The following is a 27030-nucleotide window of genomic DNA, read 5'->3' as shown; positions in this document are numbered from 1 at the left end:
TAATGTCTTATTGAGCCCCATAGAATAATAGTTAAGTGTACAAAAATACAATAGGTTATGATTCACAGTAATTTTTTTAATAATATGATGACGTGAATTATGTTACATCTGATAGCAGGATAACAGCCTGCAGACGCGACAACAAATGACAAGCACTCAATACAACTATTCAAACTCACATCAATGTTAATGGAGTTAGCTTCAGTTGAGAGGATGACTTTAACATCAGTAAATAGCATAAGATCCTGTATGAAATATAAATAAACATGCTTAGGTGGCTAATAAATGGTAGGTGAATTATGAGCCAATCGTGGCATGATACTTAAGAAATTTAAACATGTATATATTATACCTTTGTTATGACAAGGTCAGAATCTTTAGCTTTCCATCGTATGGTCAGTATGGGCTTCTTGTCTTCCAAGCGGTGGTCATAGCTAACTAGACCAAGTTTCTGAGTAAAAGACATATCCTAGTACATACTCTATTACAACACACACCCCACGCTTAACAGGTCCCTAGATACAGTGTATATTTGAAAAAAGTTCCTTCCATCTATGAACTCTATAGTTTGTAAACATAACTTGATAAAGTGTTTAACATACTACTCATCTATCCACCCATACAACTCACGTCACAGTAAACTCGTCGCACTATCCCTAATCTTCCAGCTAACACATCAAATGATTTGTCAAGAACTTGCACTATCACCCCGCTTTCTGTCAATGGTCCACATTCCTAGTATGTCATGGTGAGGGCATTGTGTGACAACCATGGTACACTTACACGTAGAAATATTGCAAAGAAAAACTCCCTGCTGAGCGTCTGTAGTGAGGGAAATATCAAATATCACATGTTTTACTAACACATTATATGCCTCACCTCCACTCTTTTAGAATTGAGCTTTCTACTGTTACAATTATCAGCAATGCCCTTCACTTCATCCTCATCCATCTTAACACCACTGCTAATACCTAAAAGGAATACTGGTAATCAGTTCTGGCAGCAAGCTTCAGAATTTGGTTTAGAAATACACTACATCCAGTAACTAAGCCTCATGGCTAAATTTCTGCACCTCTCCTAAAACCGATCATCTCTTTCTACAATGAGATTCTATTTGAAGGTTCATTCATTCAATAAATGTTCAATAAAAATTGTTTGGGGCCAAGTAAAATAATATACACATACAGTGACACAAGCACACACACACACACACAGTGACACACACACACACAGTGACACACACACACACACCGAGTGTCTGAGCTAACATCCTATGCACAATGACATCAGCATATCTCCTGATTGGTGAAGTGAAGTGTGTATAGAGTGGGACACTCAAGGCATAGTGACAACTCTCTGTTGGATCACTCAGTGAACCCAGACAGAAGTAACGAGCATTCTTGAAAACAAACAAATATGCATTATTACAATATGACAAATAACCTAATGCTTATAGCTCGGACAGCTATAAACAATAACAATACAGTAAAAACTGGGATCATATAATAGCAAAAGTTTATGGTCACTATAATGAGGTGGTCTTATTAATGAAGTTATGTTTCATTGGGGACTATTAGTATATTGACTCAGGTACTCACTAAGTGAGGGTTCAATGTATCTACAATTTTGTAATACTGTGTTCCTCTTCTCATTCAAGCAGTAAAAATAGTTAATTCTATGAAAGAGCTGTCTATAAATGTGTAGAGATCATTAAAAGACAATGAACACCTACCATATTAGGTATATAACCGACCCACATGAATATAACTGATACACTAGTGGTGCTGGAAGTCAGCCAGGAGGCTGCTATATTCTAGGAGGTTGGACACGATTTAAGCACCCCTAAAACAAATTATGTGAAACTCGTTTTATTGAAGAGGTTTATACATCTATCTTAGTTTAATTTGGTAAAGTATCATTGTTCTGATTACAAAATACGTACGTAACAATTCTGGAGAAGTTCTAAACACCAAACCGCAACTTATTAATTTCATCCCAATCACCAAGCGCTTTTACAAAACAAAGTACATCACCTTGAAGCTTACATGAAGCACCATCCGAATATCTAATCAACCCAGTCAACCCATCGCTTTTCAAATTTATATAATGACTATTGAGGGTCACGTGAAATACCAAAGAAAAGAATGCAATTAAGGGTAACATATTTATGTGGCGCTTAGAGCGTGTCCAACCTCTTCTAATTCTATACTATCCATAGTAACATTGCCACTAATTCTACTTCCTGACAATTCATGTAGCAAGTAAGCCCCACACTACATGTTACCAAGGTAACAGGAAATAAAAATGTACAAATCTTAATGTGTATGGAGTTGTATGTAATCCTAATCTTTTGATGTTACACAAGGGTAACTACCAACTCTGCTTTTTTGTATTTCCCTTGCAGACCTCTTTTGACCTTCACTTCGTGAAGACATAACATTACACTACACATAGCAATTTAACACTGACCTCCATCACTTTAGCAAATAGGGTTGTGATGGCCAGCCCCTGAGTCTCTGAGGTACACTTGGCAGCATGGACATTGATACTGGACTACAGTAGAATGATAAGTGACAACATACCAGTACTGATGTATGCATGTGTATGTACCTGTATGGCCTGAGCATTGCTAATATTAACTTCAACTCCATGATGGTGAAGGCTGTCCCTCTGGAAGAGAACAACATACAAGTACAACAGGGATAAGTCAGACAGTAGAATCACCACAAACTTCACTGTTGTATAAATGCTGTGTGTTTGTTCTTTAGCTAAATAAAAGTATTTTACGGTAAAGTGACAGTGCTATCACGCCATCCCCAACAGAATACCAAAGCAAACTTGGTGATCTTTTTTGTTGAGTTAAAATACACAAAATGTACAGGGACCATATATTTTATTGGGGCATTACTGATGAACTTATAAAGTCATTGGTAGTCACTGATAACTGTTACCATAATATTATCTTCTTACCAAATCTTCAGCTTTGTTCATCTTTGGACTAGGATGACGTCTCAACATCGCCAACCTGGGGAATGCCTTCTGCAGCCGATGAGCTACTGCCATGTTGGCCAGCAACATAAACTCTTCAATCAACCTGCAATAGACCAGTAACACCTTCACAGAGAGTGGCCAGCCTCTTACTTGTTACTTTCTCTTTGCACATACACATCAACACCATTAGGATTGCCTGTACCTCGGTCCAGGGAGAACACTATCTTACCCTACAGTGAACAACAGAAATGGAACATTGTAGAAGAAGTATGATTGGAATAGTGCAGCTCCACTTTTACAATGCAACTTAATTGGCAGGTAGTTGCATTAGACTTATTGCCCAATTAAGAATACAAGTTGGGTGGTTTAGAAATGTGACCTTTAAATGGAGGCAGCTGCTAAGAGATGTTCCACTGCACATAATATATACACATTACAGTATTGAGTTACCACATATGTAATGCCAAGTTTTAGCGAGTATCTACATGCACGTACTAGTAAGCAAGGTTTGCTTTTGACTGATAGAAGATTTACTGGTCATTTAGTACTATATGCTATAACTTTCCAGTAAGTCAAATACCTCTATACTATGCCAGTACTCACCTGGTTGAGTGTGAGAGCTCCACTAGCAAATCTTTGTCTCCTAAGACTCCTTGCAATCTACGTATACACAGAAGACAATGTGAATGATGAGCTATCTTGGCATGATTAAAGCATGGGATGGTCAGATGACAAGGGAATTCAGATAAACAGAAATGAAATTCTATATTGTCAGTGGCAAATTCAACAGCATACACTAACTGTAAAACATATATCAACAATTTGATGCAGGGGTCCAGTGAAACCTATTATCAATGACCAGAAAGTTTACAATTAATATGCTACATACAGTGTACCAAAACATACTGTAACATTAAAACAGAGATTATTCTAAAAAACAAACAATCAACCTAGATTATGGACAATCATTAATGTAAGATTGGTGGTGTTACTTTAAGTCCACCCTTTAGTGTACTACATCATAACTGCAGGGATTTTCCAGCAGGTTGAAAAGTGATAAGATGGCCTTAAAAATTCTACAAGTCTCTTAACCACTGATAGCAAGGTAAGGCATGGAAAATCCCTTTGTTGGCACTAACTTTATTTAAAATATTAATGCGGGTTGCTAGATCTTGATGCGAGTAGCCATCTAAATAGCATGTGTCGAAACAAATACACATCAAGCAATATTCTTTGATTACATACTGGTGACATGGGGCATGGCATCCCCCCAGGTGGTTCCCTTTTGGTCCTCGATCATCATTTGGGCATGATCATAGCTGAGTTTAGCACATGATCTGATCAATGAGCGACCCATCCACTCATCAAGAATCTGATGAGAATACGTAGACAGTAAAAAGATAATGATCTCATCCAGTATGGAGACAGCAAAACACACATACACACACACCTTTCCATTTCTAGTCATTTTCCAAACCACAGAGAAAGACAGCCTGTCCTACACACATGATTAATGACAACACATATTATTGCTATTACTTCAGCTTTCTCACCTGGTCAGGATTGAGACTACACAACTCTTCACATAGCAATCTTGGCAACATGGGTATCACCTAAACAGCAGGAATGGCAGCAGCAACAAGTTAGTAGTCAAACACATAACATGACATAACCTGACCCTCTGTGTGAGGTAGACACTAGTGGCTCTCCTTCTAGCCACCTCATCAAGGGCAGTGGTGGCCTCAACAAAATAGCTCACATCAGCAATATGCACACCAACTTCTACAGTATTGTCGTTCTGTACATTACAGTGTAGGGCATCATCCAAGTCCTGTAGAGGACGATAGCACGTTATAGTGGGTCTATAGTAGTGCATGTGTCATACCCTTGCTGTAGCTGGGTCAATGGAGAATATACAGTCTTTTCTAAAGTCTCTTCGTTGCTGAATCTCCTCCTAGAGCATAACACATGATGGTAAGTCATGACTATCTTGGGTCACACACAACAAAGGAGTAGTACACACCATGCACAGTCACATATACACACACAGATATAATACTCACTTTGGGTATGGACCATGGTAAAACTGATGGCAGACACTGCAATACTTCACTATTAAATTCCTCATCCTCCACGTTGTGATCAATTAGGAACCTCTTAGTGTGGGTCTCCACCTCGGTAACCTCACCAAGGTTAGTTGTTAAATTTCTGCAACCACACAACACACAAAGAGTATGTACATATTAGAGAGAACACTAGGACGCCACGAATAACACCGTTTTTCTTGCAAGATCTTGAAAATTGTTTTGCAAGATCCCATAATGGTACACTACACTAGAGATGTCTTATTTAGGGGGGAGGAGCTAGTGCTACCCCCAGTCACCCATAATGAAAGTGTCCTATAATGATGAAAGTTTGATGAAACACCCCAGGCACTATAGCCGAGAATGGGCACTTTCCACCTCCCCTCCAAAACAAAATGCCAGGGTGAAAAAAAAGTAGTGGAATCAAAGGTAGCAGCCAAGAAATGATTGCAACGATGTTAATGCAAATGATCATTAAAATGATTGCTTGAGAAAATAAGCATTGTAGTCATTCATTGTAAATTCACATCTGTTCACCCTGGCTTTTTGGGAGACCACACCTGAAAAATGTTTTATGCTTTTATACTTATGCTTTTATTTTTGCTATTTATATTTTTGTAATTTATGACTGTTCTATTAGGGTGACTGCTCTATTAGAGAGTCTTGCATTCTGTTACTGTTACTCTGGCAACCACAGAAATTTAAGCTGTGAGGGATAGATGATCCATACACTGAGTTTCAATAAGTGCTTCAGGCGTGGCAAACAACTTTATGAATGTGGATGTAGATCATGTGCTTGTTCCAATGGTTGGTGGCCGCACCATAACTCCATGGTTGTTACTGAGATTGGTTTCAAACCACAATAGTTTTGAGTAACCTATTCCACATACCAACTATCAATTTATTCACTAAAGTGCCTGGTCTTTTTATGTGAATAATCATCTAAAAGTCTGTGACTGTTGGATCGTATTCAAACCAAACTTGCACCAAGATTTGCCTCAACAAATTACACATTTATATTTTACAGCAGATTTTGTAAGTGCACAAAAAATTTAACAGAAAATGAGCCAATTTTTGCATCTTGGAATGCTGGGTTGAGTTGGTATGTGGCTCCTGAAGGTGAAGGGAATTTTCACAATAATCATTTCATAAAAGTACTATGTGTGCATGAAGATCACATTACTGTTTTCCTGTTAATCACACACTGGTAAGGTGCACTGGCTTCTTGGGTGGCACGTGCCTCAATACATTTCATTCTCTATGCTGTTAAAAGACTCACCCCAAAGCAAATGGAGAATCAATTGCCCAGTCAAGTATTCTAGCAATAAATAAAGTAGACTGGTACTTCTTGGGATTTCTTGGAAAATCTAAGACAGAAATATCATATCATACTACACTAACTTGTATGTTTCATATCACAAAAGGTGGAACCTATTAATGTGGACACCTACGTAATCTAGACACAATTACACTATAGTATTAGCTTGGAATAGCAGTAAAATTTGGGATAAATAGCACTCTTGTTGCATTAAAAAATGGAAATTTCACTCGGCTATGCCTCATGAAATTTTACCCATTTTCAATGCAACATTCGTGGTATTTATCCCAAATTTCACTGCTACCCATGCTATTACTAGTACAAATACAAATGCTTTCAAAGTATATAAATACAATTTCAAATACTTAGTGACTCAACCACTTAATTGTCTATCTACACTGTACACATGTTACCTTCTAATCTACAAGTACATAAAACAATTACAACTAGAGTAGGGACCATAGCACATCGACAAAAAGTACTGAAACAAGCTGAAGTAGTGCACGATATTAAATCACAGTAAAACAATAAGAAGTGTTATATCCCTACTGTGCTCAAGATACCATGCACAGTAGGGATATATTTTCAGTACTTTTTATTGATGTGCTATGGTCCCTACTCTAGTTGAAAATTCCAAAACTTTTTTGTGCACTTGTTTGTTAACTTTTTTTTGTAGCCTTAGCCGTTATCAATTACGCATGTCTGAAGGCATCAGTCAGTCACTTTTTTGTGCACTTGTTTGTTAACTTTTTTTTGTAGCCTTAGCCGTTATCAAGTTACGCATGTCTGAAGGCATCAGTCAGTCAGTTACTCAGTAGATTCTGTTAAATAATTTATTTTAAATTTTGTAGCAACTTGTTGAAAGCATTTTGGGTTGATCTGAAGGCTTGTTTGGGCTTGGTTTTACTTAACCAATACTGCTTCATCGTCATCAGGGAACAGGCTGGTTTTTAAGTGATGTTTTTTCATAGGCCACGCCCACTCCTTTGTGGTCCCTACTATACAGTACTCATAATATCATTATTTTTTGTTACTATAACTACTGTTATTAAATTTTAAGGCAACATGCTAGCTCCAGGGGTGTATGTGTATCTATTGATTGCATTTAATAAACATCATCTTTTATCCATTAGCCTGCATCTCTCGAATTAAAATTTCTGTGCAATACTGAAAAGTGGGTGCAGGATGCATACAAAGCTGGCACATGCAAAATGTTTAGCCAACAGGGAACACTTCGTTTCCAAAACTACAGTGGATCCTTCTCTTGTGGTAAGCATGGTGACAGTAAATATTCTTCGACCATTAAAGTGATATCATTGGGAGCAATAATCAAGGGATCCAGGTGAAAATTTTGCACACCGACCAAAATTCCGCCTTTGAAAATCTTCCAAGAGACATCTTACGAGACAAAAGTCACCTTTACGGAACAGTACTAGTCCATATAATATATAATACAGCATTATATAACAAAGCACTTACAGGTGGCCGGATATAGAATTTTAAAAAATCGCCAAAACTCGAATTTTAGACTGACTGCCTGATTGACTGACCACAGTCGCAAGCCTAGAGGCCAAACGAAGCAGCGCATGGCCACCATTTTATGCCACAATAACAAACTCAACAGTGGGATGTGCCTTTTGGGGTTCCGACAAGTGTGTGCCCTCTGCGCCTTGTCTTTCATCTTTCTTCAATCAGGCTGCTTGTCTTCTTCATCCAACGAAACTTTATCGAGGCATTACTTTTCCGTATCAACACTTTCTTTAAGCAGCATAATAGACACCACAAGATTATTTAAGACACTTAGACTATGCCACTGTACGGAGGTACTGGTACTAGATAGCTACTTGTATCTTCACAATAGGTCACAAGATCACACCCATTCTTTATTCTACCATAGATACTACACCCACCTATGTATGATTCTACACATTATCGATCTATCAATTAAAACCATGATGACCACACCCTTTTACATTAGCTGCATTTATATCAGAATAGCTAGTTGGTAGGCTGACTTGAGATACTATAATAATTGATCGAAACCACAATGACCATGCCCCTTTTGGGCAAGCACACATCTTTGCAGGCTGACTTAAGATACTCTAATACAGCATTCACCCTAATAGAACAGTCACACGTCAGCATAGCTCTGTGGGAAATCCCTACTTTGGCAATGAACACAAAATTATTGCTATACCATGCCGAAGTAGGGATTTCCCACCAAGCTATGCTATAATAGCTACCATCGTTCATCTCTTGTTTCACTACTTTTTATCACTTGGATCCCTACTTCATTTTTAAATTTATAATTTTTAATATACTAGTAGTATTAGAAAATACTCTCTCATCTATCAAACAAATAAACTCTCAAGAGTCTAGATTTACAAACACACTATGATCACCTTCAGGACATTCTGAAAGAGAAGCCACTAAACGCGGTAGTCGGCTATCAATTGGTGACACTAGGCACTTTCCTGCAGCCTACACATACACACAATAGTGATAACCAATACTTTAACAACAACAACTGACTTTGTCAAAATGCTTCAAGTGGCAACTACAAATACGACAATGCCTCCTCTCCAGTATAAATATCACCTAGAAGTAGGGTTACAGATGTACCATGTAGTATTTCATACAACCGACACAAATTTCTCAATGTACGTGTCAATGATATGACTGACACTACACAGATTCAACAATACAAACACATCACAACCTCTACTTATGTTGGCCTTCATGAGGTGATTTTCTCAACTGAAAAATTTAAAAGTTGGCCTGTCCTTCCTATACAGGGTGCCCACCACAACAGGCTTCATTGGTACTTACTACAGTGTACCATATTAATTAGACAGATGTTAACAGCACCACGAGGTGAGCCTGCTGTATGACCATATATAGTGTGGGTCTTTGGAGTTCACTAAGATATGTTTCGGTTATCATCGGATACCACTTCCACACAAAATACAACTCACCTTAGCCGTTCTCTTGTACATTCTAAGTGGATGTCCATTAATGATCTGATCCAGATTGGGGGTTTTATGAACAACAGCAATGTCATCTCCATCAACGCAATCTTTCACAGCTGCTCTATAAGTGTCCCTCAACACTTGATCATATTTGCTGCTATCATAGTAATAGCATACTTCTCCTTCTGAGGGTGACTCTTCATCACTCAAAGTCTGCTGCTTAGAGTTAACAGTTAAATGGTCTAGCTGACTGGATACACTGGGAATTTGATCAGGTGTGTTTGTATTATTAGGAGTTGCTTCGTGTGTGTGATGTTTGTTATCTGGTGATAGTGAAACAGGTTGTGCTTCTTCATCTGGTAGAGGAACAGCCTGTGTCTTGTCTGGTGGCATATTTGTTTCTGTTTTATCTGTATCAGTCTTGTTCTCTGTTAAAACTCTTTGGGTTTGCTTCACAGTAGTATCATCTGGTGGATGACTCGAAGGTGATGTTGCAGTGTTAGCTGGTGCAGCAGAATCACTGTTAGTTTGTGAAACAAGCTGTGATAACACTCATACAATAACACCATCTTATCCGTAGCTACTACTCAACCTTCCACTGGTTAACTGGTAGGATATTGATTGCTACGACATCATCATTTAGTGCCCTGTTACGATGGGGAATCCCCTCAATATAATAATCAGGACCACCATCCTTAGTAGATACAAACAAATCTTTACAATCATACTACCTGTATTGTTACATAGAACAAAAGTGTGGTTTTCTATTTAGGTACTTTTGTAAGGGTGTATTGCATTATAGCAACTCTTGCTTATATCCAGCAGTTGATTTCATGCTATGGAATTATTAAAATACTCCAATGGAACATAAATTGAGAGATCAAGGCTGCATTGGTAGTTTTAGTAAAAAGCAACACTGGACAATGGACACCTTGGGTTAGACTAACCAGTAGTGTCCTGATAATCAATACAAGTGTAAGAAAAAATTAGGAATTTTCCATATGAGTAGGGACTGCAGCAATAAAAAGCACTGAAACAAGCCGCTGAGACAAAACACAACTAAATGATGGCATTTTAATCACTACTTTAGCCTATATATCATTCAGTTGTGTTTTGTCTCAGCGGTTTGTTTCAGTGCTTTTTATTGCTGTAGTCCCTACTCACATGGAAAATTCCTAATTTTTTCTTACACTTGTTTGTGTACTTTTTTGTAAACTTTATTGAATAACTGTATTTAGTAATTCATGAATAACCTGCAATTCCCGAAATACGCAGCTAAACGTTCCTAAGGATGAATATTTTTAGCAAACCACCTTAAACAACACATTACCCACAGAAGTATCTTTTCAACTGTTTTATAGTGTGTCTACAGTATTATTTTCCACTAATTCTCTCAATAAAGCCTCAGAGCTGCTCTTACTTTTAAGTATGGGTCACGCCCACTTTCTAGATGACGAGATACGTGAGCCTATGAGGCCTACTATGGTGTTTTTCAGTTGTAGTACGCCTGAAAAGTGCTCTGGGAAAGCTACCCATAAAATCTGTAGAAAGGCGCTATATACACCAGGTTTTTAAACTCAGAAAAGAAACTACCTTTAAGCCAAACACTCTAATCCTTACTCGTGTAGTTTCTCAACCGGTGATGTTGAACAGGCAGCAGCATATCCCGAGGTGTATCCCAACATTAAAATCACATGCTCGCTACAATTATGCTACACATTTATTCCAATATATTGGGGCGCTGTGGTGTGTGTGTGCTTTGATGGAAGCCGTACCCATGAACGATGGCCACGATAAAGAAGAATCAAAGATAAAACAGTAAGACAGTAGCACATACATCATAGGTATTTAATATAGTGAAAGGTTTTTTCACCACAAAATTCGAAGCATTTCCGCCAAAGAAGCAAGGCTGTAGCTGTAGCCAGTTTTCCGCTACGCTTTATTGAACGCATCAGTGAGGTAGTAAGGCAGTAGAAAATCGCTAAAATAATGTTTTTTTGTTGTTTTTTTTAATTTTGTAGCACCTCGTCAGAAACATTTCGGGTCGTTCTGAAGACACATTTGGGCTTGTTTATACCTGACCAATACTGTGAAGTGGCCGTGAAGGATTTCTGAAGATGATTTTTGGTAGATTTTCTTCACGGACCACGACCACACCTTCATCATCCCTACTAAACAGTACTATTGTACTGTATGATACTAAAGGACCTTATCCCCAAGTGTACATATTAACAGGTTTCAGTGTTCTAACAACCACTACTATACCACACACAGATACTCTTACGGGATCATCAACATAAGCATCTTCATAGCTGCTGGAATTTATCCTCAGCACACCCTAAACATGTAGTACATACATAGTGAGAATATTGCAGTAGTAAGATTGTTTATCACCCAATTGTTTATAGATATACTACGTAAAACAATAAATCTACAAATCATTATGACAATCTCAGTGTGTCATTTGAATGCCAGTCATCTGATAGACATGTTCGTGATTGAGACGTGAATTGCTAGCATTGAAAAAGTCAGGAGATTGGTGCTTTATTGTCACAAAAATTCTACAGTAGAGCAAGCTCTAGAGCTATCAATTTTTTGAAGCAATGAAACAAATCAAAGGGAATTTTTATGTTAAAATAAAGGAGACAGTTATAGCTATTTTCAAGTGTACAGGATCTACACATGTACTTTTGTACTCACCTGAATGAGTTTCTTTTCCTTGAGGCCACTCAGTACATCATTCTTACTCATGTACTGCTCAAAAGGCTATGATGGTATGGAACAATTACATAATATAATTAACTCTCATCATACATCATCAAGAGTTCATATATTATGAAGTCTTGACATCATGTACTGGCAAAGAAGACACATGAGTAACACACACAATTTTCTTTGTAGCATCACTGGTCACTGAGATAGGGTCTGTCCCTATAGACAAACTTGTGTTTGTTACCTTGCCTGGAACTATGGAGCTTCTCCAGACCAAATTATGTAAAAATGTAAATAGACAAGGCAAGGTGAGATGGTGTCACGGCCATGAAAGCTACACCAAAGATAATATACACCCTATGAGTGCATACGTTTCTACAGAAAGGTGATGGTCTTATCCTCCTAGCTTCGCGCCTGTCTTTTTGTTTGTTTGTTTGTTTATTGTTGTACAAGAGAGAAAATTTTTAATAAGTCTAATATATTGCATGTAATGGTGTCTGCTGGAAAAAGTTACAGACATAGGATGGTTTATGTGTTTGATTCCTGGTGAGCCATACTTGCCTAAACATTTTCAGACAAATACTCTAAAAAACTACCAGTTTTTGCTCACTGACCATGTTCTTTTGTTGTAAGGTGTGTACTAAACTGTATTTTAAATCGTTCCATGATGTTGCGATTTTCATCACCAGTTTCCATCACTCATAATAACCCAACCAAACATGCTGTTACCATAAATATTACATCGGTTACACTTTACAATGAATAATGAGTCCCTCACAAAGATTTCAAGGCCATTAAAAAGCTTTCATTGATGGCCATTCACTGGGGGCACGAAACTAACCTAGGACAGGTGGCGCTTATAAGTTTCATATCCTTTGGGGTGTATATTATCTGTGGCTACGTGCTACCACACGTATGCTCACTACATGTTCCCTATGTGCACGCACACACACACATTCTTCACTGCCTGTCCCAGGATCATCTTTATCCCAGCCCCCACCCCCATGACACACGTCGCACCAATCTGGCCAAGGAACGCTGAGTAACCTAGCACAGCAAGCCTTGAATTCTGACCAGGTGGGTCTCATGGTGGGAGGATGGGCTACAGACAATAGCAGGGACCTGAGCTTCTTCCATATTGATGCAAGTGGTGTATGCAATGCATGGGGTGTATGCATGGTGAGGCCCTGTTGCTGGGTCTGCAAGGCCAGCAGCTCTAAGGCACCCTGATCCTGCCTGGTTTCCACCACACGGTCAGGGACAGGACCGCTGCCATTAGCTAAACCATGGGGACTGTCCTCTGTGGTGTATTACCAGCCCCCCAACACACACTTACACACACAAAGCAAAGCCTTCAGTTGCCGCTATGTGGTCACGCTGCCCAGTGGCCAGCACTGGGACTGGACTAGTAACCCGGAGGCTGTACCATGTCTCACAGGTGAAGGTGTGGGCACCCGAAGTCCCACCTGGACCTTCAACTGCTGTGTGAGACATGGACACACACACATGCACAGATTTGTGAATTATACACCACAAACCTCGTCCAACACTTTTAGAAACGTCTTTTGTGGAGTGTTTTTCTTCTGCGGCGTTTTCTTTTTCTTTGCAGCTAACCACACAGTGACACAACAACAATATAGAGAGAATATATTATATTAGCTGAATACTTTTGCCGTCCGTTCCCTGTTGCTTCCCGTTTTTCTTGTGAGGAGTTTTCGCATCTGCTTCGGCCATTGACGGTGCGGTGCGCCTTAACTTAAATTTTACAAAATTTGATTCTAACTAATGCGCCACATTGCACTTCCCAATTTTCGAATTTCCCTCGGAATTTCCATCCCGCAAGATGATCGTTCTTACGTCTTGCTAGTAGCATACTGTAAAGTTTGAATGGCAACCATCAGACCAACTTCCTCCTCCAGTGTAAAGGTAACTTATTACTGGTATTGTCAACTTGTTGCTTGAACTCCTGCTCATTTTTTGCGCAGACACCCGTACATGGAGGATTGGAACCTCTGTCTCCTGAAGGTAACGTTGCCATTGTTAGTACTGTTATCATATATGCTTTCATAGTTCCACACTTCACTACTTCCTTCAGTACTGAACAATTACACGGTAACCCAGTCACTCACTCTGTCAATCCCTCTGACATTGTCTCTGAAGAAAAAACGAACTGTAACTTAAGCAGTGATGTACAGGTGAACTCTAAAGAACCCAATGCAGATGTTGCTGCGGTTAGCAATGGTGCTGCCGCACCACAACAAAATGGCAATAGTGAGGAATCATTGTCGGAATCAGATGATGATGATGCAGTCCCAAGTGTAACAGACATACTAACTGATGCTGGTGTCACAATTAAATTGGATGGATTGCAGCCAACACCAACTGGTCAGGCTCCATTAGAGTTAGTTACTGAAGTAAGCATCATTGTACTGTATGCGAGGGGTAGGTATCAACCACAACACTGAAGAAATTTTTACTGTGCAATTTACAAAAGAGGGGTTGGTCATGCATCATGCAACTGAGCAGGTGTTAATCAAGGAAAGCAATGTATTATCTGAGAAGGTTTGCCTTTGTATGAAATTGATTCCTGACAATGTACCAGTTCCAACCATAACTCTATCAAACAGTATGGTAGCACTGTAAAATAGGGTTCCCCAGAATTAATGGTGCCCACCAGAATTCTGCTGTTAACAGCCATCATCATAGAAATGTCATTCTTGACAAAAATCACCTTTACGAAATAGTCTTAGTCTATTGCTGTTGGAAGACCGAGGTTAAACTATGCACCAGACATAATGGCTTATGCTTCCTAGTAATAGTCTGCATACATTTTGCCACAAAGTAGTTTATGGGAAGGAGAGGATGATGTACTCTCCAGAGATATCTGGCTACATTTTTAATCCTGATAAAAGTGTATTCTAATCCCTGTCACTTCTAATACCAGAGGACATGACCAAAGATTTCATCATATCTATGTAAGGACCAATCAGTACGGTAACTCATTCTTCCCTAGATCAATAAGACTGTGGAATTCACTCCCACCTGACCTAATCCAACAACAATCATTACAAATTTTTAAGCACCAACTGAAACTATTATTACTGAAATTCCATAATCAATCATATTGTAAAACATATTGTATGCATGTTTCGTATATGCGTCAATCCTCAAACTGAGGCTGCACATTTTTGGAAAATAAAATAAATAATACATAATTATGCTCCATCAATGTCTGTATGACACAGGAGGTGACTCTGTCATGTTGTATCTACATCATCACTTTGTGAAACTCCAATTGATTCCAAAGTCCAGAAGCTCAAAGTCACGATGAGTTGGGGTGATAATCATTTAAGCCATTTGTTGCCATAGAGTGAGGGTGTCTCTTTTTGGTGGGGTCTGAAAGGAGGTAGCCCAGCTTTGACTCAATGCATCTTTATCTCCAACTATGTCCTAGTAGTAATCTGCCCCTACTAGAAGTGAAATTGCAAACTTGCTTTCTGAAATAAGGGGATGAGTCAGTTGAAGGCCTTGAAAATCAAGGCCGGTGGTGGTATTGCAATGAATGTAACTATGAGGGCAGATAAGTGTATTTCTTCCTAACTCCTATTGAGAGGTAATGTGTCTCTACAAACATAATGATGGCAGCTCATTGGGTGCCTGGTACCAAATGGTGAAATAGTTATAAATTCCTAGTAAGGTGGAGCTAGCTAGTTCTCTGTAACAAATGACCTTCATCCAGTAGTATACTGGCTTCAGCACATCTGTTTCCACTTGCGACTCTTGTTACAGCCCTTTTGAAAGGGAAACATTGGGAGGGAGGGTCCCAGAGTGTAAGCCAGTAGGTTCAGCAGGTTGAAGCTGAATATATTGAGTTGATGTTGAGCAGTGGTCGTGGGATATACACTAGATTAAGGTTGAGCAGAGATCTACCAGTTGGATGAAGTCGAGCAGGGGGTGTAGAGGGAGCTGTTTGTGCTGTGTCTAGTTATTGGAATGGCAGATGGATTGACTGTGTGGTTGCTCCGGTGTCCACAAAGGAGACTTTTATGGATGTTTGTAATTAAATCTTGTAAACAGTTGAAGCACAATCATATAATACCAGTGTGCAGGTGGACAGTGTTGCATAATGTGAGGAGTGTGGCCCTTTGCAGAAGAGGCACCGTAATTTAAATCTAGTAGTAGGCTTACTGGTCCCAGCAACAAATGCTGCAGTTGGTGGCAGTGTGGGTTCTACTTGGGACCCCCCATCTCGAAAATGTACTATTCGTAAGAATAGCAGATTGTAGTTCAGTAACAGTCCATTTTCTTTTCCCATGTGTTCTTGCTACATTTTGTTTAATCCTTCCAGGGAGCTTTCCACAAAGTTGATAGAGAGAAGAAAGCTACCATATATGTAGGAGTCTTCAGTTATACCATGAAACTCATGATTATGACTGAGAAGATTAATGAGAGTTTGCATATGCACATCAATTTGCTTGTACGACTGTTGAGGCTACTAAATAAGCATAGCTAGTATTGGTCAGTTGAAATCCAGCAGTGACTTTGAACCACATTGAGTTAAGCACGCAGATAACTCAATTTCTTGACTCTGGTCAAGGATGTGTTGTGTATGGCTGCCTCGAAGCAGTCCCGAAATTTTTGCCAAAGAATGGGTTACTAGAAAACTGTGGCAAGTCTAATTTTGGGAGGCAAGTGAGTGAGACAGAGTCTCTAGTGTGATGCTCTGGAGATGCAGGAGGGGGCAAGGTTGCTGGGGGTGTGTCTTCATGTCTAGTTTCTACTACTTCAGTAAGAGTGATAGTAAGGTGATGTTGCGTCCTGGCAGTAGATATTGATGATTCTATCTCTTCTGTTTGTAATATTTCTGCCTTGATCTCTTCATCATTATCTAGTGCTCCCAGAATCTTAGTGTTCAATGTTGTTATGAGATAGTGTTTGCATTGAAGTTGTTCATGCAGGTCCCTCAGAGTGACTATTTGATCTGCAGTGAGAGGAGACGAAGTAGCGAGGGGATTCAAATCAAACACGTGCACACATAGAACCCACAATCAAATATCTATATAACAAGTGATCATGCGTGCAATATTATAACTGCAATTATGCTCAGAAATTGGATCTATTATAGTATGTCAAGGCTATTTATATTTGTACAATGTATGGAACAATTGTACGTGACTGTGTTTGCTACCTTCTAGTTCCTGCGATGTGTGATGGCTCAGGAGTACCATGCCGCCAAGATACTATGTGAACACAGTAAGTGTTGTCATAGTAATCCTGCAGCAATGACTGTAATTTGTGATGTACATAGTTCTGAAGTTTGAGCCTGGCAATGTTACTGCTCAAGAATTCTATCCCACAATAATGGAGAGGATTAGACTTGGTAAATTATCATTGTGCTGTTATTTGTTTTGTATAGTAAATACAGGTATGTGTGTTATTGTATGTAATGTACTGAATGTAATGTGTGTTTGTGGTCTGGTATACACAGCTGTTTAATGGGAACCTGGTATGAAGCATCTAAATTGTGTGTGTGGTGTTACTGTATGGCTCCAAGTTTTGTAGCCAAACTTTTTTGAAATTTTGTAACTATAGCAATGATGATTGCCGAATTATTTGGTATCATGCACAAGACAATGCTCAAGATGAAATGAAGAGTGTATCAATACTTCAGCTACAGTTGCACCAGCTATTTTCACCTTCATTGAAACTGGGTCAGGTCAACTGGGTCACATTTTGCCCTGGTCAACTGGTCCCACCCACTCTACAGATTATCCTGGTCTTACCCGGATTAGATCACGTGTGAAGTGAAGGATTAATTAGTTTGGCAATGTAGAAGTGTTTTAATGCATCATGGACTTGTTCTCCTGCAGCCTGGCTTCTTTTATGCCTACTTATAGGGATTAGTGTCTGTAGGCATATGTGTCGCCATGCTCATTTATCAGTAGTATTGTAGTCTGTAGGTATGCACTAATCCATGTGCATTGTTGTCTGCAGGCTTATGTGAAGCCGCACCCACTAATCGATTTGTTGTATGAAGCATAGCCTAGTCCTTCACAGCAAAAATGTTGTGGGCGTCAGGGAGTATTTCACCTCATGCCAGCGTTCTGCTATTTGTCTTGAAATACATGGAAGCCTCTCACACACGAGTCGAGAATTTGTCTCTCCTCCTCAAGTAGCTGCCATTGTGTTTGTACGTGGTTTGCACGTGTTTTGCACTTCATGTCCACGTGCAATGGAACTGTAAACCGAATGTGTTCTATTTTTCATGAAAAAAAAGTTTACACATTTATTTTTATGGTGAACCCAAAATTGATTAATTTTACAAAAATTTAAACTACAAAAATTTTGAATACGATAAATGGTGGCACTAATATCAATTCCATTTGGGTGTGTACTGTGTTGTAGTATGTATGTGTAGTGTGCTTGTATATGTGGTATGTGTGTGTCACGAATAATATATATATGTTGGAAATGACTCCATAAATTACACAAAATAGTGCTTGTAATAAAGCTCCTGAGGTAAACTCATGGCCATTTAGATAGAAGAAAACAACATTTTATACGAATGAAAAGGAGCAGAATGAAGAGAGTTTCTCTGAGTGTGTATTAGTAGTTCCCATAGCCAGTGGCATAGTTATCTGAACATTTTACTGTGTTGCAGCTTCATATGATGCTAACTCACCACATGGTAAAGAAACAGAACAGACTGCTTCATCATTACAAGTGTGTCTATAAGTACACACTTCCACTGCCATGATTTACCCACACGAACATTCTGTTGGTAGTACTGTATATTAGGGATCATGAAGGTTTGGCTGGCCAAACTATCATCCTAAAACCAGTCTTCGTTGCACCTTGGCAGTATTGGTTAGGTATAACAAAGCCCAAAGTGCTTTCAGTATGACCAAGAGTATATAGTAGATACCAAGAGTGTTGAATGGTGTAATAACCTATGATTAATGATTTTGTAAAATAACATGGATATTTAGTAATTGTTTGTTTACGTGAAATGGTAATTTGAAATGCATACGTGGCAACGGGTCTCTGTTTGCCAGTTTTCTGTGTTATTCAACCAAGTATTCAACAGTTATTGTACAAGGAAAGTGTGGTATGGACCCAAGATAACTCCAGCTCGCTAAAAAAAATGATTGCACAAACAAGCGTGCAGCCACGCCTTCAGGGAAGTGCCAGAACTTTAACATTAGCCATTTCCTTTTAACGCTATCATGTTTTCACTTGGTTTAGTGGCCAAACTGGGGTAAATATAGCAATCTTTAATGGTAATATAAACAAACGATTACTGAAATTTCCGTGTTAATTCATGCAATCATTAATCACGGGGTAATACTCCCGTTCAATATTCTTCACGACTATTATATACTCTTGGTATGACCTGAAACGCTTCCAAAAAGCTGCTACAAAATTTTAAATGAAGTGGCTATATTTACAGGCTTGTAATGTAGGATTTTTTTGCTATATTTATGGCATTCCTAAGTGCGCATGTGCAAGCATCTCATGACTTATTTTGTTACATTTGCTATTTTAAAAAAAAAGACTTAGAAAAAAAACACAAAAAGGTATAAGAAGCAAAGAAAAAAAAGGTGTGATGTGACGAAGCTCGAACCCACACATCCAGGTTTGGAGTATCCATGATCTACCACTGTACCACCGGTACTTACTGGCTACTCCTTTTGTTTTTGTACTATTTAAAATGTTACAAATATAAAATACTATATAGTCCAACGCATACCAGTGAAGAAGAAACCAAAGCTGAACCCGACCCTAACGTTAACCTGACGTTTGCCTGTTAAACACAATGATGACTTTCACTGTCTGTATGAAGGTAAGTTTTTGGGTGAGCTAGGGCTGGAGAAAGTGAAGCAAGCGTCCCGGAAAAGCCGGGCCAACCCTAGCTCGTCTCGAATTCACCCAAAAACTTACCTTCATACAACTAGTGTGTTTGATACACAACAAATGACCAGCTAAATAAATATTTGCACCATGACCAACTAAGTCATGAGATGTTTGCACATGCACACTTAGGAATGCTGTAAATATAGCAAAAAAAATCCTACATTATGGGCCCCATAAATATAGCCTCTTGAATTTTAAAATAATTATTTATTGGAATTTCTACTGACTAGCTGACTGCTTGCCTGCCTGACTGACTAATGCCTTCAGACAAGCGTAACTCGATAAGTCGATAACAGCTACGTATGGATATGGGCTTGATTTTTTTCACTGTTCAACATCACATCAACCCGAGGTGCCTTTTGGCATACCGCAGTACATATAATGTGGACTTACTTTGTCTTCCTTTGTGTCCAAGGTGTCAATTCGTGGTAGTTCAATGGCTTCCCTACGTTTGTGAACAGGGATCGTTCATATTTTCCGTGGAGACTGGATTGATTGCAGAGGTGCTTCTCTTACTGTTCTCCATATGTAACATTGTGTAATGTGCTGAACATACGTAGTTGAAAGCAAGCTACTTCACATTCGAGTCAGCAATTGATAGTTTCGACACAAGTTCAGGCGAAAATTAACTCTGGCACCATCCTTCCGAACTAATTCAGTCATGGGTATAGACTGAAGTAGGGATTAAATATCCACTAGTATATCTGCAGGTGTAGGCGACCTCCCTACTTTTTTTCTATGATCCCTGAAATCCCTAATCAAACTTATTTTTCTATTCTTCAAATTTAGTTGTCCTTGCTTTGCCCAAACACAACATGCCAGTGTGACATGCTTACCATGAAATAACCATTACACTTATACTAAGAAGACAAAACTGCTTGATGAAAAGTCCCCCTTAAGTCTAAACCTGTGTGTTATTCTATCAACTCCGAAAACATTGTGACATTGTATTACAAGCCTGTATACCAATTGTAGTGAATTTTATATGCACATTTCCAACACATATATATTTTCCATGGTTTGTGTAGTGTGTGTGTAGTATGTACATAACAATGTAAAGTATGTAATGTTTGTGTTTTAACATACAGTATCTAGTATACAAGTGTGTAACATGCACGTGTCCATCCCTCTGTGTTAAGTTGTTGTAGACGTGCATTGACTAATAACATTACATGTCTCAGATGAGCAAATGGAAACAGAGTCAAGTTCTAGCAGTAGTATCAGTAGTGAGTCTGGTGTGTCCTCAAACACTGATGATGATGATGATGATCACGGTGATCAAGATCAGCCTCTCCCTCACACATGCAACCACACCCACTGTTTGTCATCTACCCAGAATTCATTTTAAAACACATTACCATATAATTCATGTAATATATTCACTAAATTGTTTTGTTTTAACTCTCTACAAAATTCATTGTTTTATTTTAACTCTACAAAGTTCATTAAATCTGCTTTAAGTGATGTGTTATAATCTATTCAGCTCATACAGCCAGTGGATTATGAGACTCTGAGTTTACTGTCATTAGTTCTCCCATCAGTGCTATACGAAACATGTTAAGTTAACACAGTACACTATTGCTCATAGCATACCGTCTTTCCATAATTTCTCCCCAAAGGACTTGGTTGCTGGAATGGATTTCAGAATGTTGCAAAACTTACCAAAATTCCATTCATCCATCTTCACAGAACAGATCACGCAGTCTGCTAATTTGCGTCTCTCGGTTGGCTTTCCTGCTAGAGATGAGATCTCTTCCTTTTGATATTCAGTTATAATATTTTGTGTGTATAGTTTTCCTAGAATATCATTGACTGGAAGACAAGTCTCCAGTGTGACAAAGTTGTTTCGTAACACTTTTATAGCATTTTCTTTGGTGACTGCAAATGCAACCTTGCTTGGTGATAGCAAGAATGCTGCAGCTAAATGAAACCATATAAATCATTTTTAGTATAACTGTAGTTTATTACTTACTGAGCATAGCGTGGTAGTCTTCCCTCATGACATATTTGTTTGTGGATTCACAATAAAAGCTGCTTGTTTGCTTCAAGTTGTCTAGAGGTATGCAGAACCCATCACAGTTTGGACAAGGAGCATAACATTCTACTGGTAGATCATCACAAACTGCTGGCATGTATTGCTTCATCAGATAATCAATAAAATTCTTAATAGTGCCTATCAGGTTTTGACTTTCTATGTATGCTTCAAAAACTTCTTCACTGGACAGGTTTGATGCCTGCACTATTGTTAACTCAATGACACATTTGTCATGCACTGATCGTAAACAAATTGTCTGATTTTTCCCATAACTGATCCAGATACATTGATATGATAACCTGTGGCAGTATGGTCTTACAATAATGATAATACTATTTAGATACCAGCTTACCTTTTCAGTTTATATGAATGTTGATGGCTCCATTTAGCACACATGACAACAAGTTCATTTATGAAGTTATCTGGAATAAATTCATTAGAAAAGTGATATAATATTTTGAAGAACGTGTCACTTGTTGGTTGTAAAGGTTCCTTTATTGGTAGCAAGTGGGGTACAAGGAACAGTCGGTTCTTTGCTGTTCTCTCTTGTCTACCAGCAATAGATGATACCGTAACATCAGAAATCAGCTTGAATTTTAGAAGTAGATCAACTACTTGCTCATAAGTGATATCAATGGTGTTTTCTTTTTTGACAAACTGTTCAACACTCCACTGCAGCAGCTTTTGCTCAAGTAAGCCTTCACGACGTAGTTTTTCAGAGAACTTGTACAGTGGTTGACCTACAGGACGACAATTCAATGTGGTTATCACGTAGGTGAGTAGCTTAGCCAACCACTGTGGTGACAAAATGACCAGGTCAGAAAGTGATGGTATCTGATTATAATGTAGAAGAAGGCCCCTCTGATGAAAGTGTCTTAAGACTTCTGAAAGTTCTTGGTTGCTTGGAACACCACAGTCTTTTGCAATGGACTCGATTTCTTTTTTCTTAATGACACTGGTTCTGTCAAAGTGTGAAAGAAATAACAATTTTCTTTCTAAGTTTACGTATTTAATTGGTCTTGTTTGTTTCATAATGGAAGCAGCTTCTATGATTGTCCTTTTCAAGGTTGTAATAACCTTCATGTCTCTTTTGAGGTTACTCACAAAGAATAGAGAGGACTTCTCAAACAGTTGGCCTGTTTTTGACCCAGCAATATGATTTACAAATGGCATCTTGGATAGCTCTTCTTTGAAGATTGGAGCAAATATTTTGTAAGCGATTTCACTTGCCACTTGGATATCATTGTGCAGTTCATCAATGTGGGTACCTACAAGAATGTATGTAGGAAGGAGAAAGGAAGAGTCTCCATCACAAGAACTCTGCTTACTAACACGGACACTGATCAGCTGCATCCAATAGCAAATCTCTTTAATCACAGATTGTTTTGGAGTGTTTAGTGTGTCTGATGGATACCTATTGACTGGGATACTGTCCAGTGGTTTGGCAGCATTGAACACAATAACACATACCACTTCTTCTGATACAAACAACCCGTGAGTCTGATGAAACACCTGCTGTCCTGCAAAATCCCAGATTGTGATATAGTTTCTTGTGTGATTGTAGAGTTTTCTTTCCTCCAGGAGCTTCATGATCTTGTCTACCTCAAGTGGGACTGGACGTGTAGCAGTTGGTGTAGGTAAAGCCACAGGCTGTACATGCCTGGAAGATGATGGAACCACTTCTGAGAGAGTGTTGACAGTTTCAGAGGATGAATGGCTCACTGATCGAAAGATTTCTGCCTTTAGTTGTGCTTCCAATTCTTTAATTTTTTGATCTGTTGACATTAGTTCCCAGTCATCTGTTTGCTGTATGGAGATTTCCATTTGATCAGCACCATCAGTTGGAGATGTGTGACGAAATTCTGCTCCAACAAGTGTCTCAACTAGACAAGTTTTTCCAGTGCCCTCAGGTCCAAATACAAGAACACGTGCATGATTCACTGGTAGCTTTTCTTCCAAAGCAGCAGTAACTTTTTGACGATCAGGTAGTGGAGATCCTATTGCATGCACATAAATATACATATATACATGAATTACATTTATCTTTAAGTATGTCAATATAACCTGGTGTGAGATGGGATGGTCCACGCAATACATGGTCAACCTCTTCAAAACTCTACAGAAGCAGAAAATTGTGAGATATATGAAAGGTATGTGCACACAACGAATTGGTTCATGGCATGGTGGACTTTTTCACAGTGTAACTCACAAAACTAAAATTCTCTAAATCAACCCCTGGAGTGTCCAGTATAACCTGAAGACTGTTTCTGTCTTTTTTGTCAACCGCAACATGTAATGCTGTTTTGTTGAGCTAATCGTTGATTGTGTTGTGATTAATATAAAGTTTATCAATATATACCTTACCTCATTTCGAAGATATGGATCAGCGTAATACCCTCTCAACAGTATACGAATCACTTCACTGTGACCATTGTGTGAAGCATAATGCAGAGGTGTCCACTGATTCTGTAATAAAGTGTTCATTGGTAATCATATAGTCTACATGTGCTTACTATATCACAGGCATTAACAGCCCCAGATGACCGAGCACGCTGCAACAGTAGTATGACAGCTTGTTTGCAACCACTCTGAGCTGCGTAGTGCAGTGGAATTCTACAGTGCTACATGTGCATGGTAATACATGTAAGTATTCACTCTATTTGTTGGACTCACTTTGTCTTGTATATTTGGAATAATTCTGGCATCACTTAACAGTAGTCGTAACACACCAATTTGACAATGCTTTGAAGCATAGTGTAAGGGTGCCCACATTTCCTGCAATGTTTTTATAGAGTCTTATATTCAACAGAGGCCATGCATGCACATCTGATTATATGTAAGATTTCATAACTATATGTTACACACATCAAAATTCCATGCCTACAAGTTCATAGCCAACAACTACATAACACATACAGTCTGACAGAAGTTATAAAAGAAGTGGGTTGTGCTGTATTGTATTACCATTCCATCTTGTATGTTGATATCAGTGTCACGCTGGCTCAGAATGTACTGGACAATCCCAACACTCCCATGTTGGGATGCTACATGTATTGCAGCTAACTGGACCTGTGAAAATGTAGAAAAGAAGTAATAGCTATCACCAGAACTTTCATTTAAAGGGGACAAACTAGGTTTTCCTATATATGTTAATAGAGGAAATCTTACCAATTTTTTTTCACTATTGTAAAACTATAGTGTTACAAGCTCCTTCAGTAACACTTGACACTAGTAGAGAGTAAAAATGCCCATTTTCGCCCCTCCCTATACAAATTTACAAGCCGTACATTGATGGTGATTAAGACTTAATTTGTGTAGCATCCATATGTAAACCATTCATGTACTTCCTTGTTTAATACTTAGCAACAATTATGTAGCTAAGATACAGCACATTCTTATACACATGCACACCATTCAGTTGTCACACTTACTTTTTCAGATAAAAACTTGTTCAAATGAATAGTATCTTCTGTGATATACAATTTAAACTGTGTAACGTTGTCTCCCTTGACTGCTTCATAGAACTATATTGAGAGATGGTAAGAGTGCATGTTACTGTTGGACTCTTGATATACTAAACTAGTACATGGAACCACACCATTCATTTAATTGTATGATGTGGATTGTGGTAACTGAAGACTTGGCTTTCACAGAATATCTGTATAAGTTTACATTTCCTGCATTATGTACACACATACAAATGTACAACCATATGTATGAACTGTAGAGCTTGTGTGATTTCATGGTACTGACTTGCACTATAGTAATTATCTATTGATCATATTATCCTGTGAGCTATTCTCCTATAAAGCCAGTAACATATTATGCCTCTAGTGGAGATTGTAATTCAAGAGTTTTGAAAGGCAGTTGAATGAAAGACAACCACCACTCATGATTCCCACAGATACCCAGACATCCATACACATGACCCAGAAATATAGCTAGCTAGATATCAGTATGCATGTTTGGAGTTTCTTTGGAGCATGGTAAAGGAGGTCGTTTGACTCGCCATCACTTGCTACTTGCGTTTTCAAAGAATTTTCGGTTTCTGTAGGGGATGTGCTTTCACTTATTTACTGATCTGCTATGTCATAGCAGATATCCAGCTAACATGTATACATTTAAATTGGTGCTAAAGAAAAGTGATACATCCAAATTAGTGCAAACCATCAGTGTTATTAAAATGCAGAAATAGAGTGCCAATGAAAATCAACAAATAAACCATTTATTGTACTACTTCACATTCCAACATGACAAGTGACTTATGCATGCAGTGACCTGATTAGATGTATTATCATTTTTACTTGGTGCAATTCACAATTGCTTAGTTTAGCAAGTTCAACCATGCAGACCTACAGACAACCCATGCAGGTAGCCAGTCTTTATGTGAAAAGTTATTGTTTGCTAACACCTGTGTATGTTACATCATTATTATATGCATGCAATTGTCACCATTTTGTGGAAACTTTAGAGTAAAATATACCATTTTACAACCTCCATATATGGAAAACTGCTAGAAACGTCATGAATCCTTTAAACAGAAACCTGAGCTGGTAATGCAATTGCGTAGGTTTCTGTATCACTATTTAGGTATACCAGCAACCAGGACTCTGCATGAGCACGCCAGTGTCTAGCATGCATTTTTATATTAATGAGAAGTATAAAACTAGATGCTTGCATTGCTTGCCTTATTGTGAAACTGAAACCTCATCATGTGACCATAGATAGTATACTACGTATAATATCTATGATGTAACAAAATGTCTGGCATTATCATGAACCGGTATAATTATCAACTTGTCACACATCCATGCATCAGCAATATAAATAGCTGTTTAATACACTAATAGAGCTATATAAGTTGAAGCATGCATGTACCTCAGATGAATAGCTTGAGTCTTTTTCCAGATTAGTCATTTATACTGAGCTGCTGCCGGCTGGCTAATAATCCACTTGCCACCCGCTCACTAAGTCACTCAGAAGCTAGGGAGGCATCGTTATCTGCTT

General features: G+C 38.6%; 3 protein-coding genes across 3 annotated transcripts; 1 reads left to right on the top strand and 2 right to left on the bottom strand.

The window, feature by feature from the left end:
- LOC136237088 (DIS3-like exonuclease 2) lies at positions 1 to 13882 on the bottom strand. Its single transcript, XM_066027367.1, has 28 exons — positions 13742 to 13882; positions 13613 to 13683; positions 12063 to 12128; positions 11647 to 11700; positions 9955 to 10056; positions 9369 to 9902; positions 8926 to 8991; positions 8796 to 8874; positions 6355 to 6442; positions 5055 to 5199; positions 4877 to 4945; positions 4670 to 4822; positions 4545 to 4604; positions 4442 to 4489; positions 4237 to 4363; positions 4131 to 4180; positions 3595 to 3651; positions 3142 to 3221; positions 2971 to 3094; positions 2611 to 2670; positions 2470 to 2553; positions 1252 to 1399; positions 880 to 971; positions 784 to 822; positions 631 to 735; positions 353 to 451; positions 180 to 245; positions 1 to 127 (listed from the first exon to the last, which is right to left on the bottom strand). Exons 1-28 carry the CDS (start codon positions 13806 to 13808, stop codon positions 98 to 100), a joined length of 2763 nt encoding a protein of 920 aa, XP_065883439.1. The 5' UTR covers positions 13809 to 13882; the 3' UTR covers positions 1 to 97.
- LOC136237090 (glutamate-rich protein 2-like) lies at positions 13837 to 21452 on the top strand. The gene is made up of 6 exons (XM_066027369.1): positions 13837 to 14000; positions 14060 to 14099; positions 14145 to 14488; positions 17270 to 17327; positions 17383 to 17454; positions 21170 to 21452. Exons 1-6 carry the CDS (start codon positions 13962 to 13964, stop codon positions 21334 to 21336), a joined length of 720 nt encoding a protein of 239 aa, XP_065883441.1. The 5' UTR covers positions 13837 to 13961; the 3' UTR covers positions 21337 to 21452.
- On the bottom strand, positions 21331 to 27030 carry LOC136237087 (uncharacterized). The gene is made up of 12 exons (XM_066027366.1): positions 26902 to 27030; positions 25455 to 25547; positions 24988 to 25092; positions 24697 to 24798; positions 24537 to 24644; positions 24388 to 24489; positions 24233 to 24334; positions 24088 to 24139; positions 22376 to 24020; positions 21961 to 22322; positions 21582 to 21908; positions 21331 to 21531 (listed from the first exon to the last, which is right to left on the bottom strand). The coding sequence occupies exons 1-12, from the start codon at positions 26938 to 26940 to the stop codon at positions 21473 to 21475; spliced, it is 3096 nt and encodes a 1031-aa protein (XP_065883438.1). The 5' UTR covers positions 26941 to 27030; the 3' UTR covers positions 21331 to 21472.

This window comes from Dysidea avara, chromosome 10 (genome assembly GCF_963678975.1).
Source record: "Dysidea avara chromosome 10, odDysAvar1.4, whole genome shotgun sequence".
Classification (NCBI taxonomy): domain Eukaryota; kingdom Metazoa; phylum Porifera; class Demospongiae; order Dictyoceratida; family Dysideidae; genus Dysidea; species Dysidea avara.
Note: the sequence above shows the minus strand (reverse complement) of the source record. Positions and strands in the feature narration are given on the sequence as shown.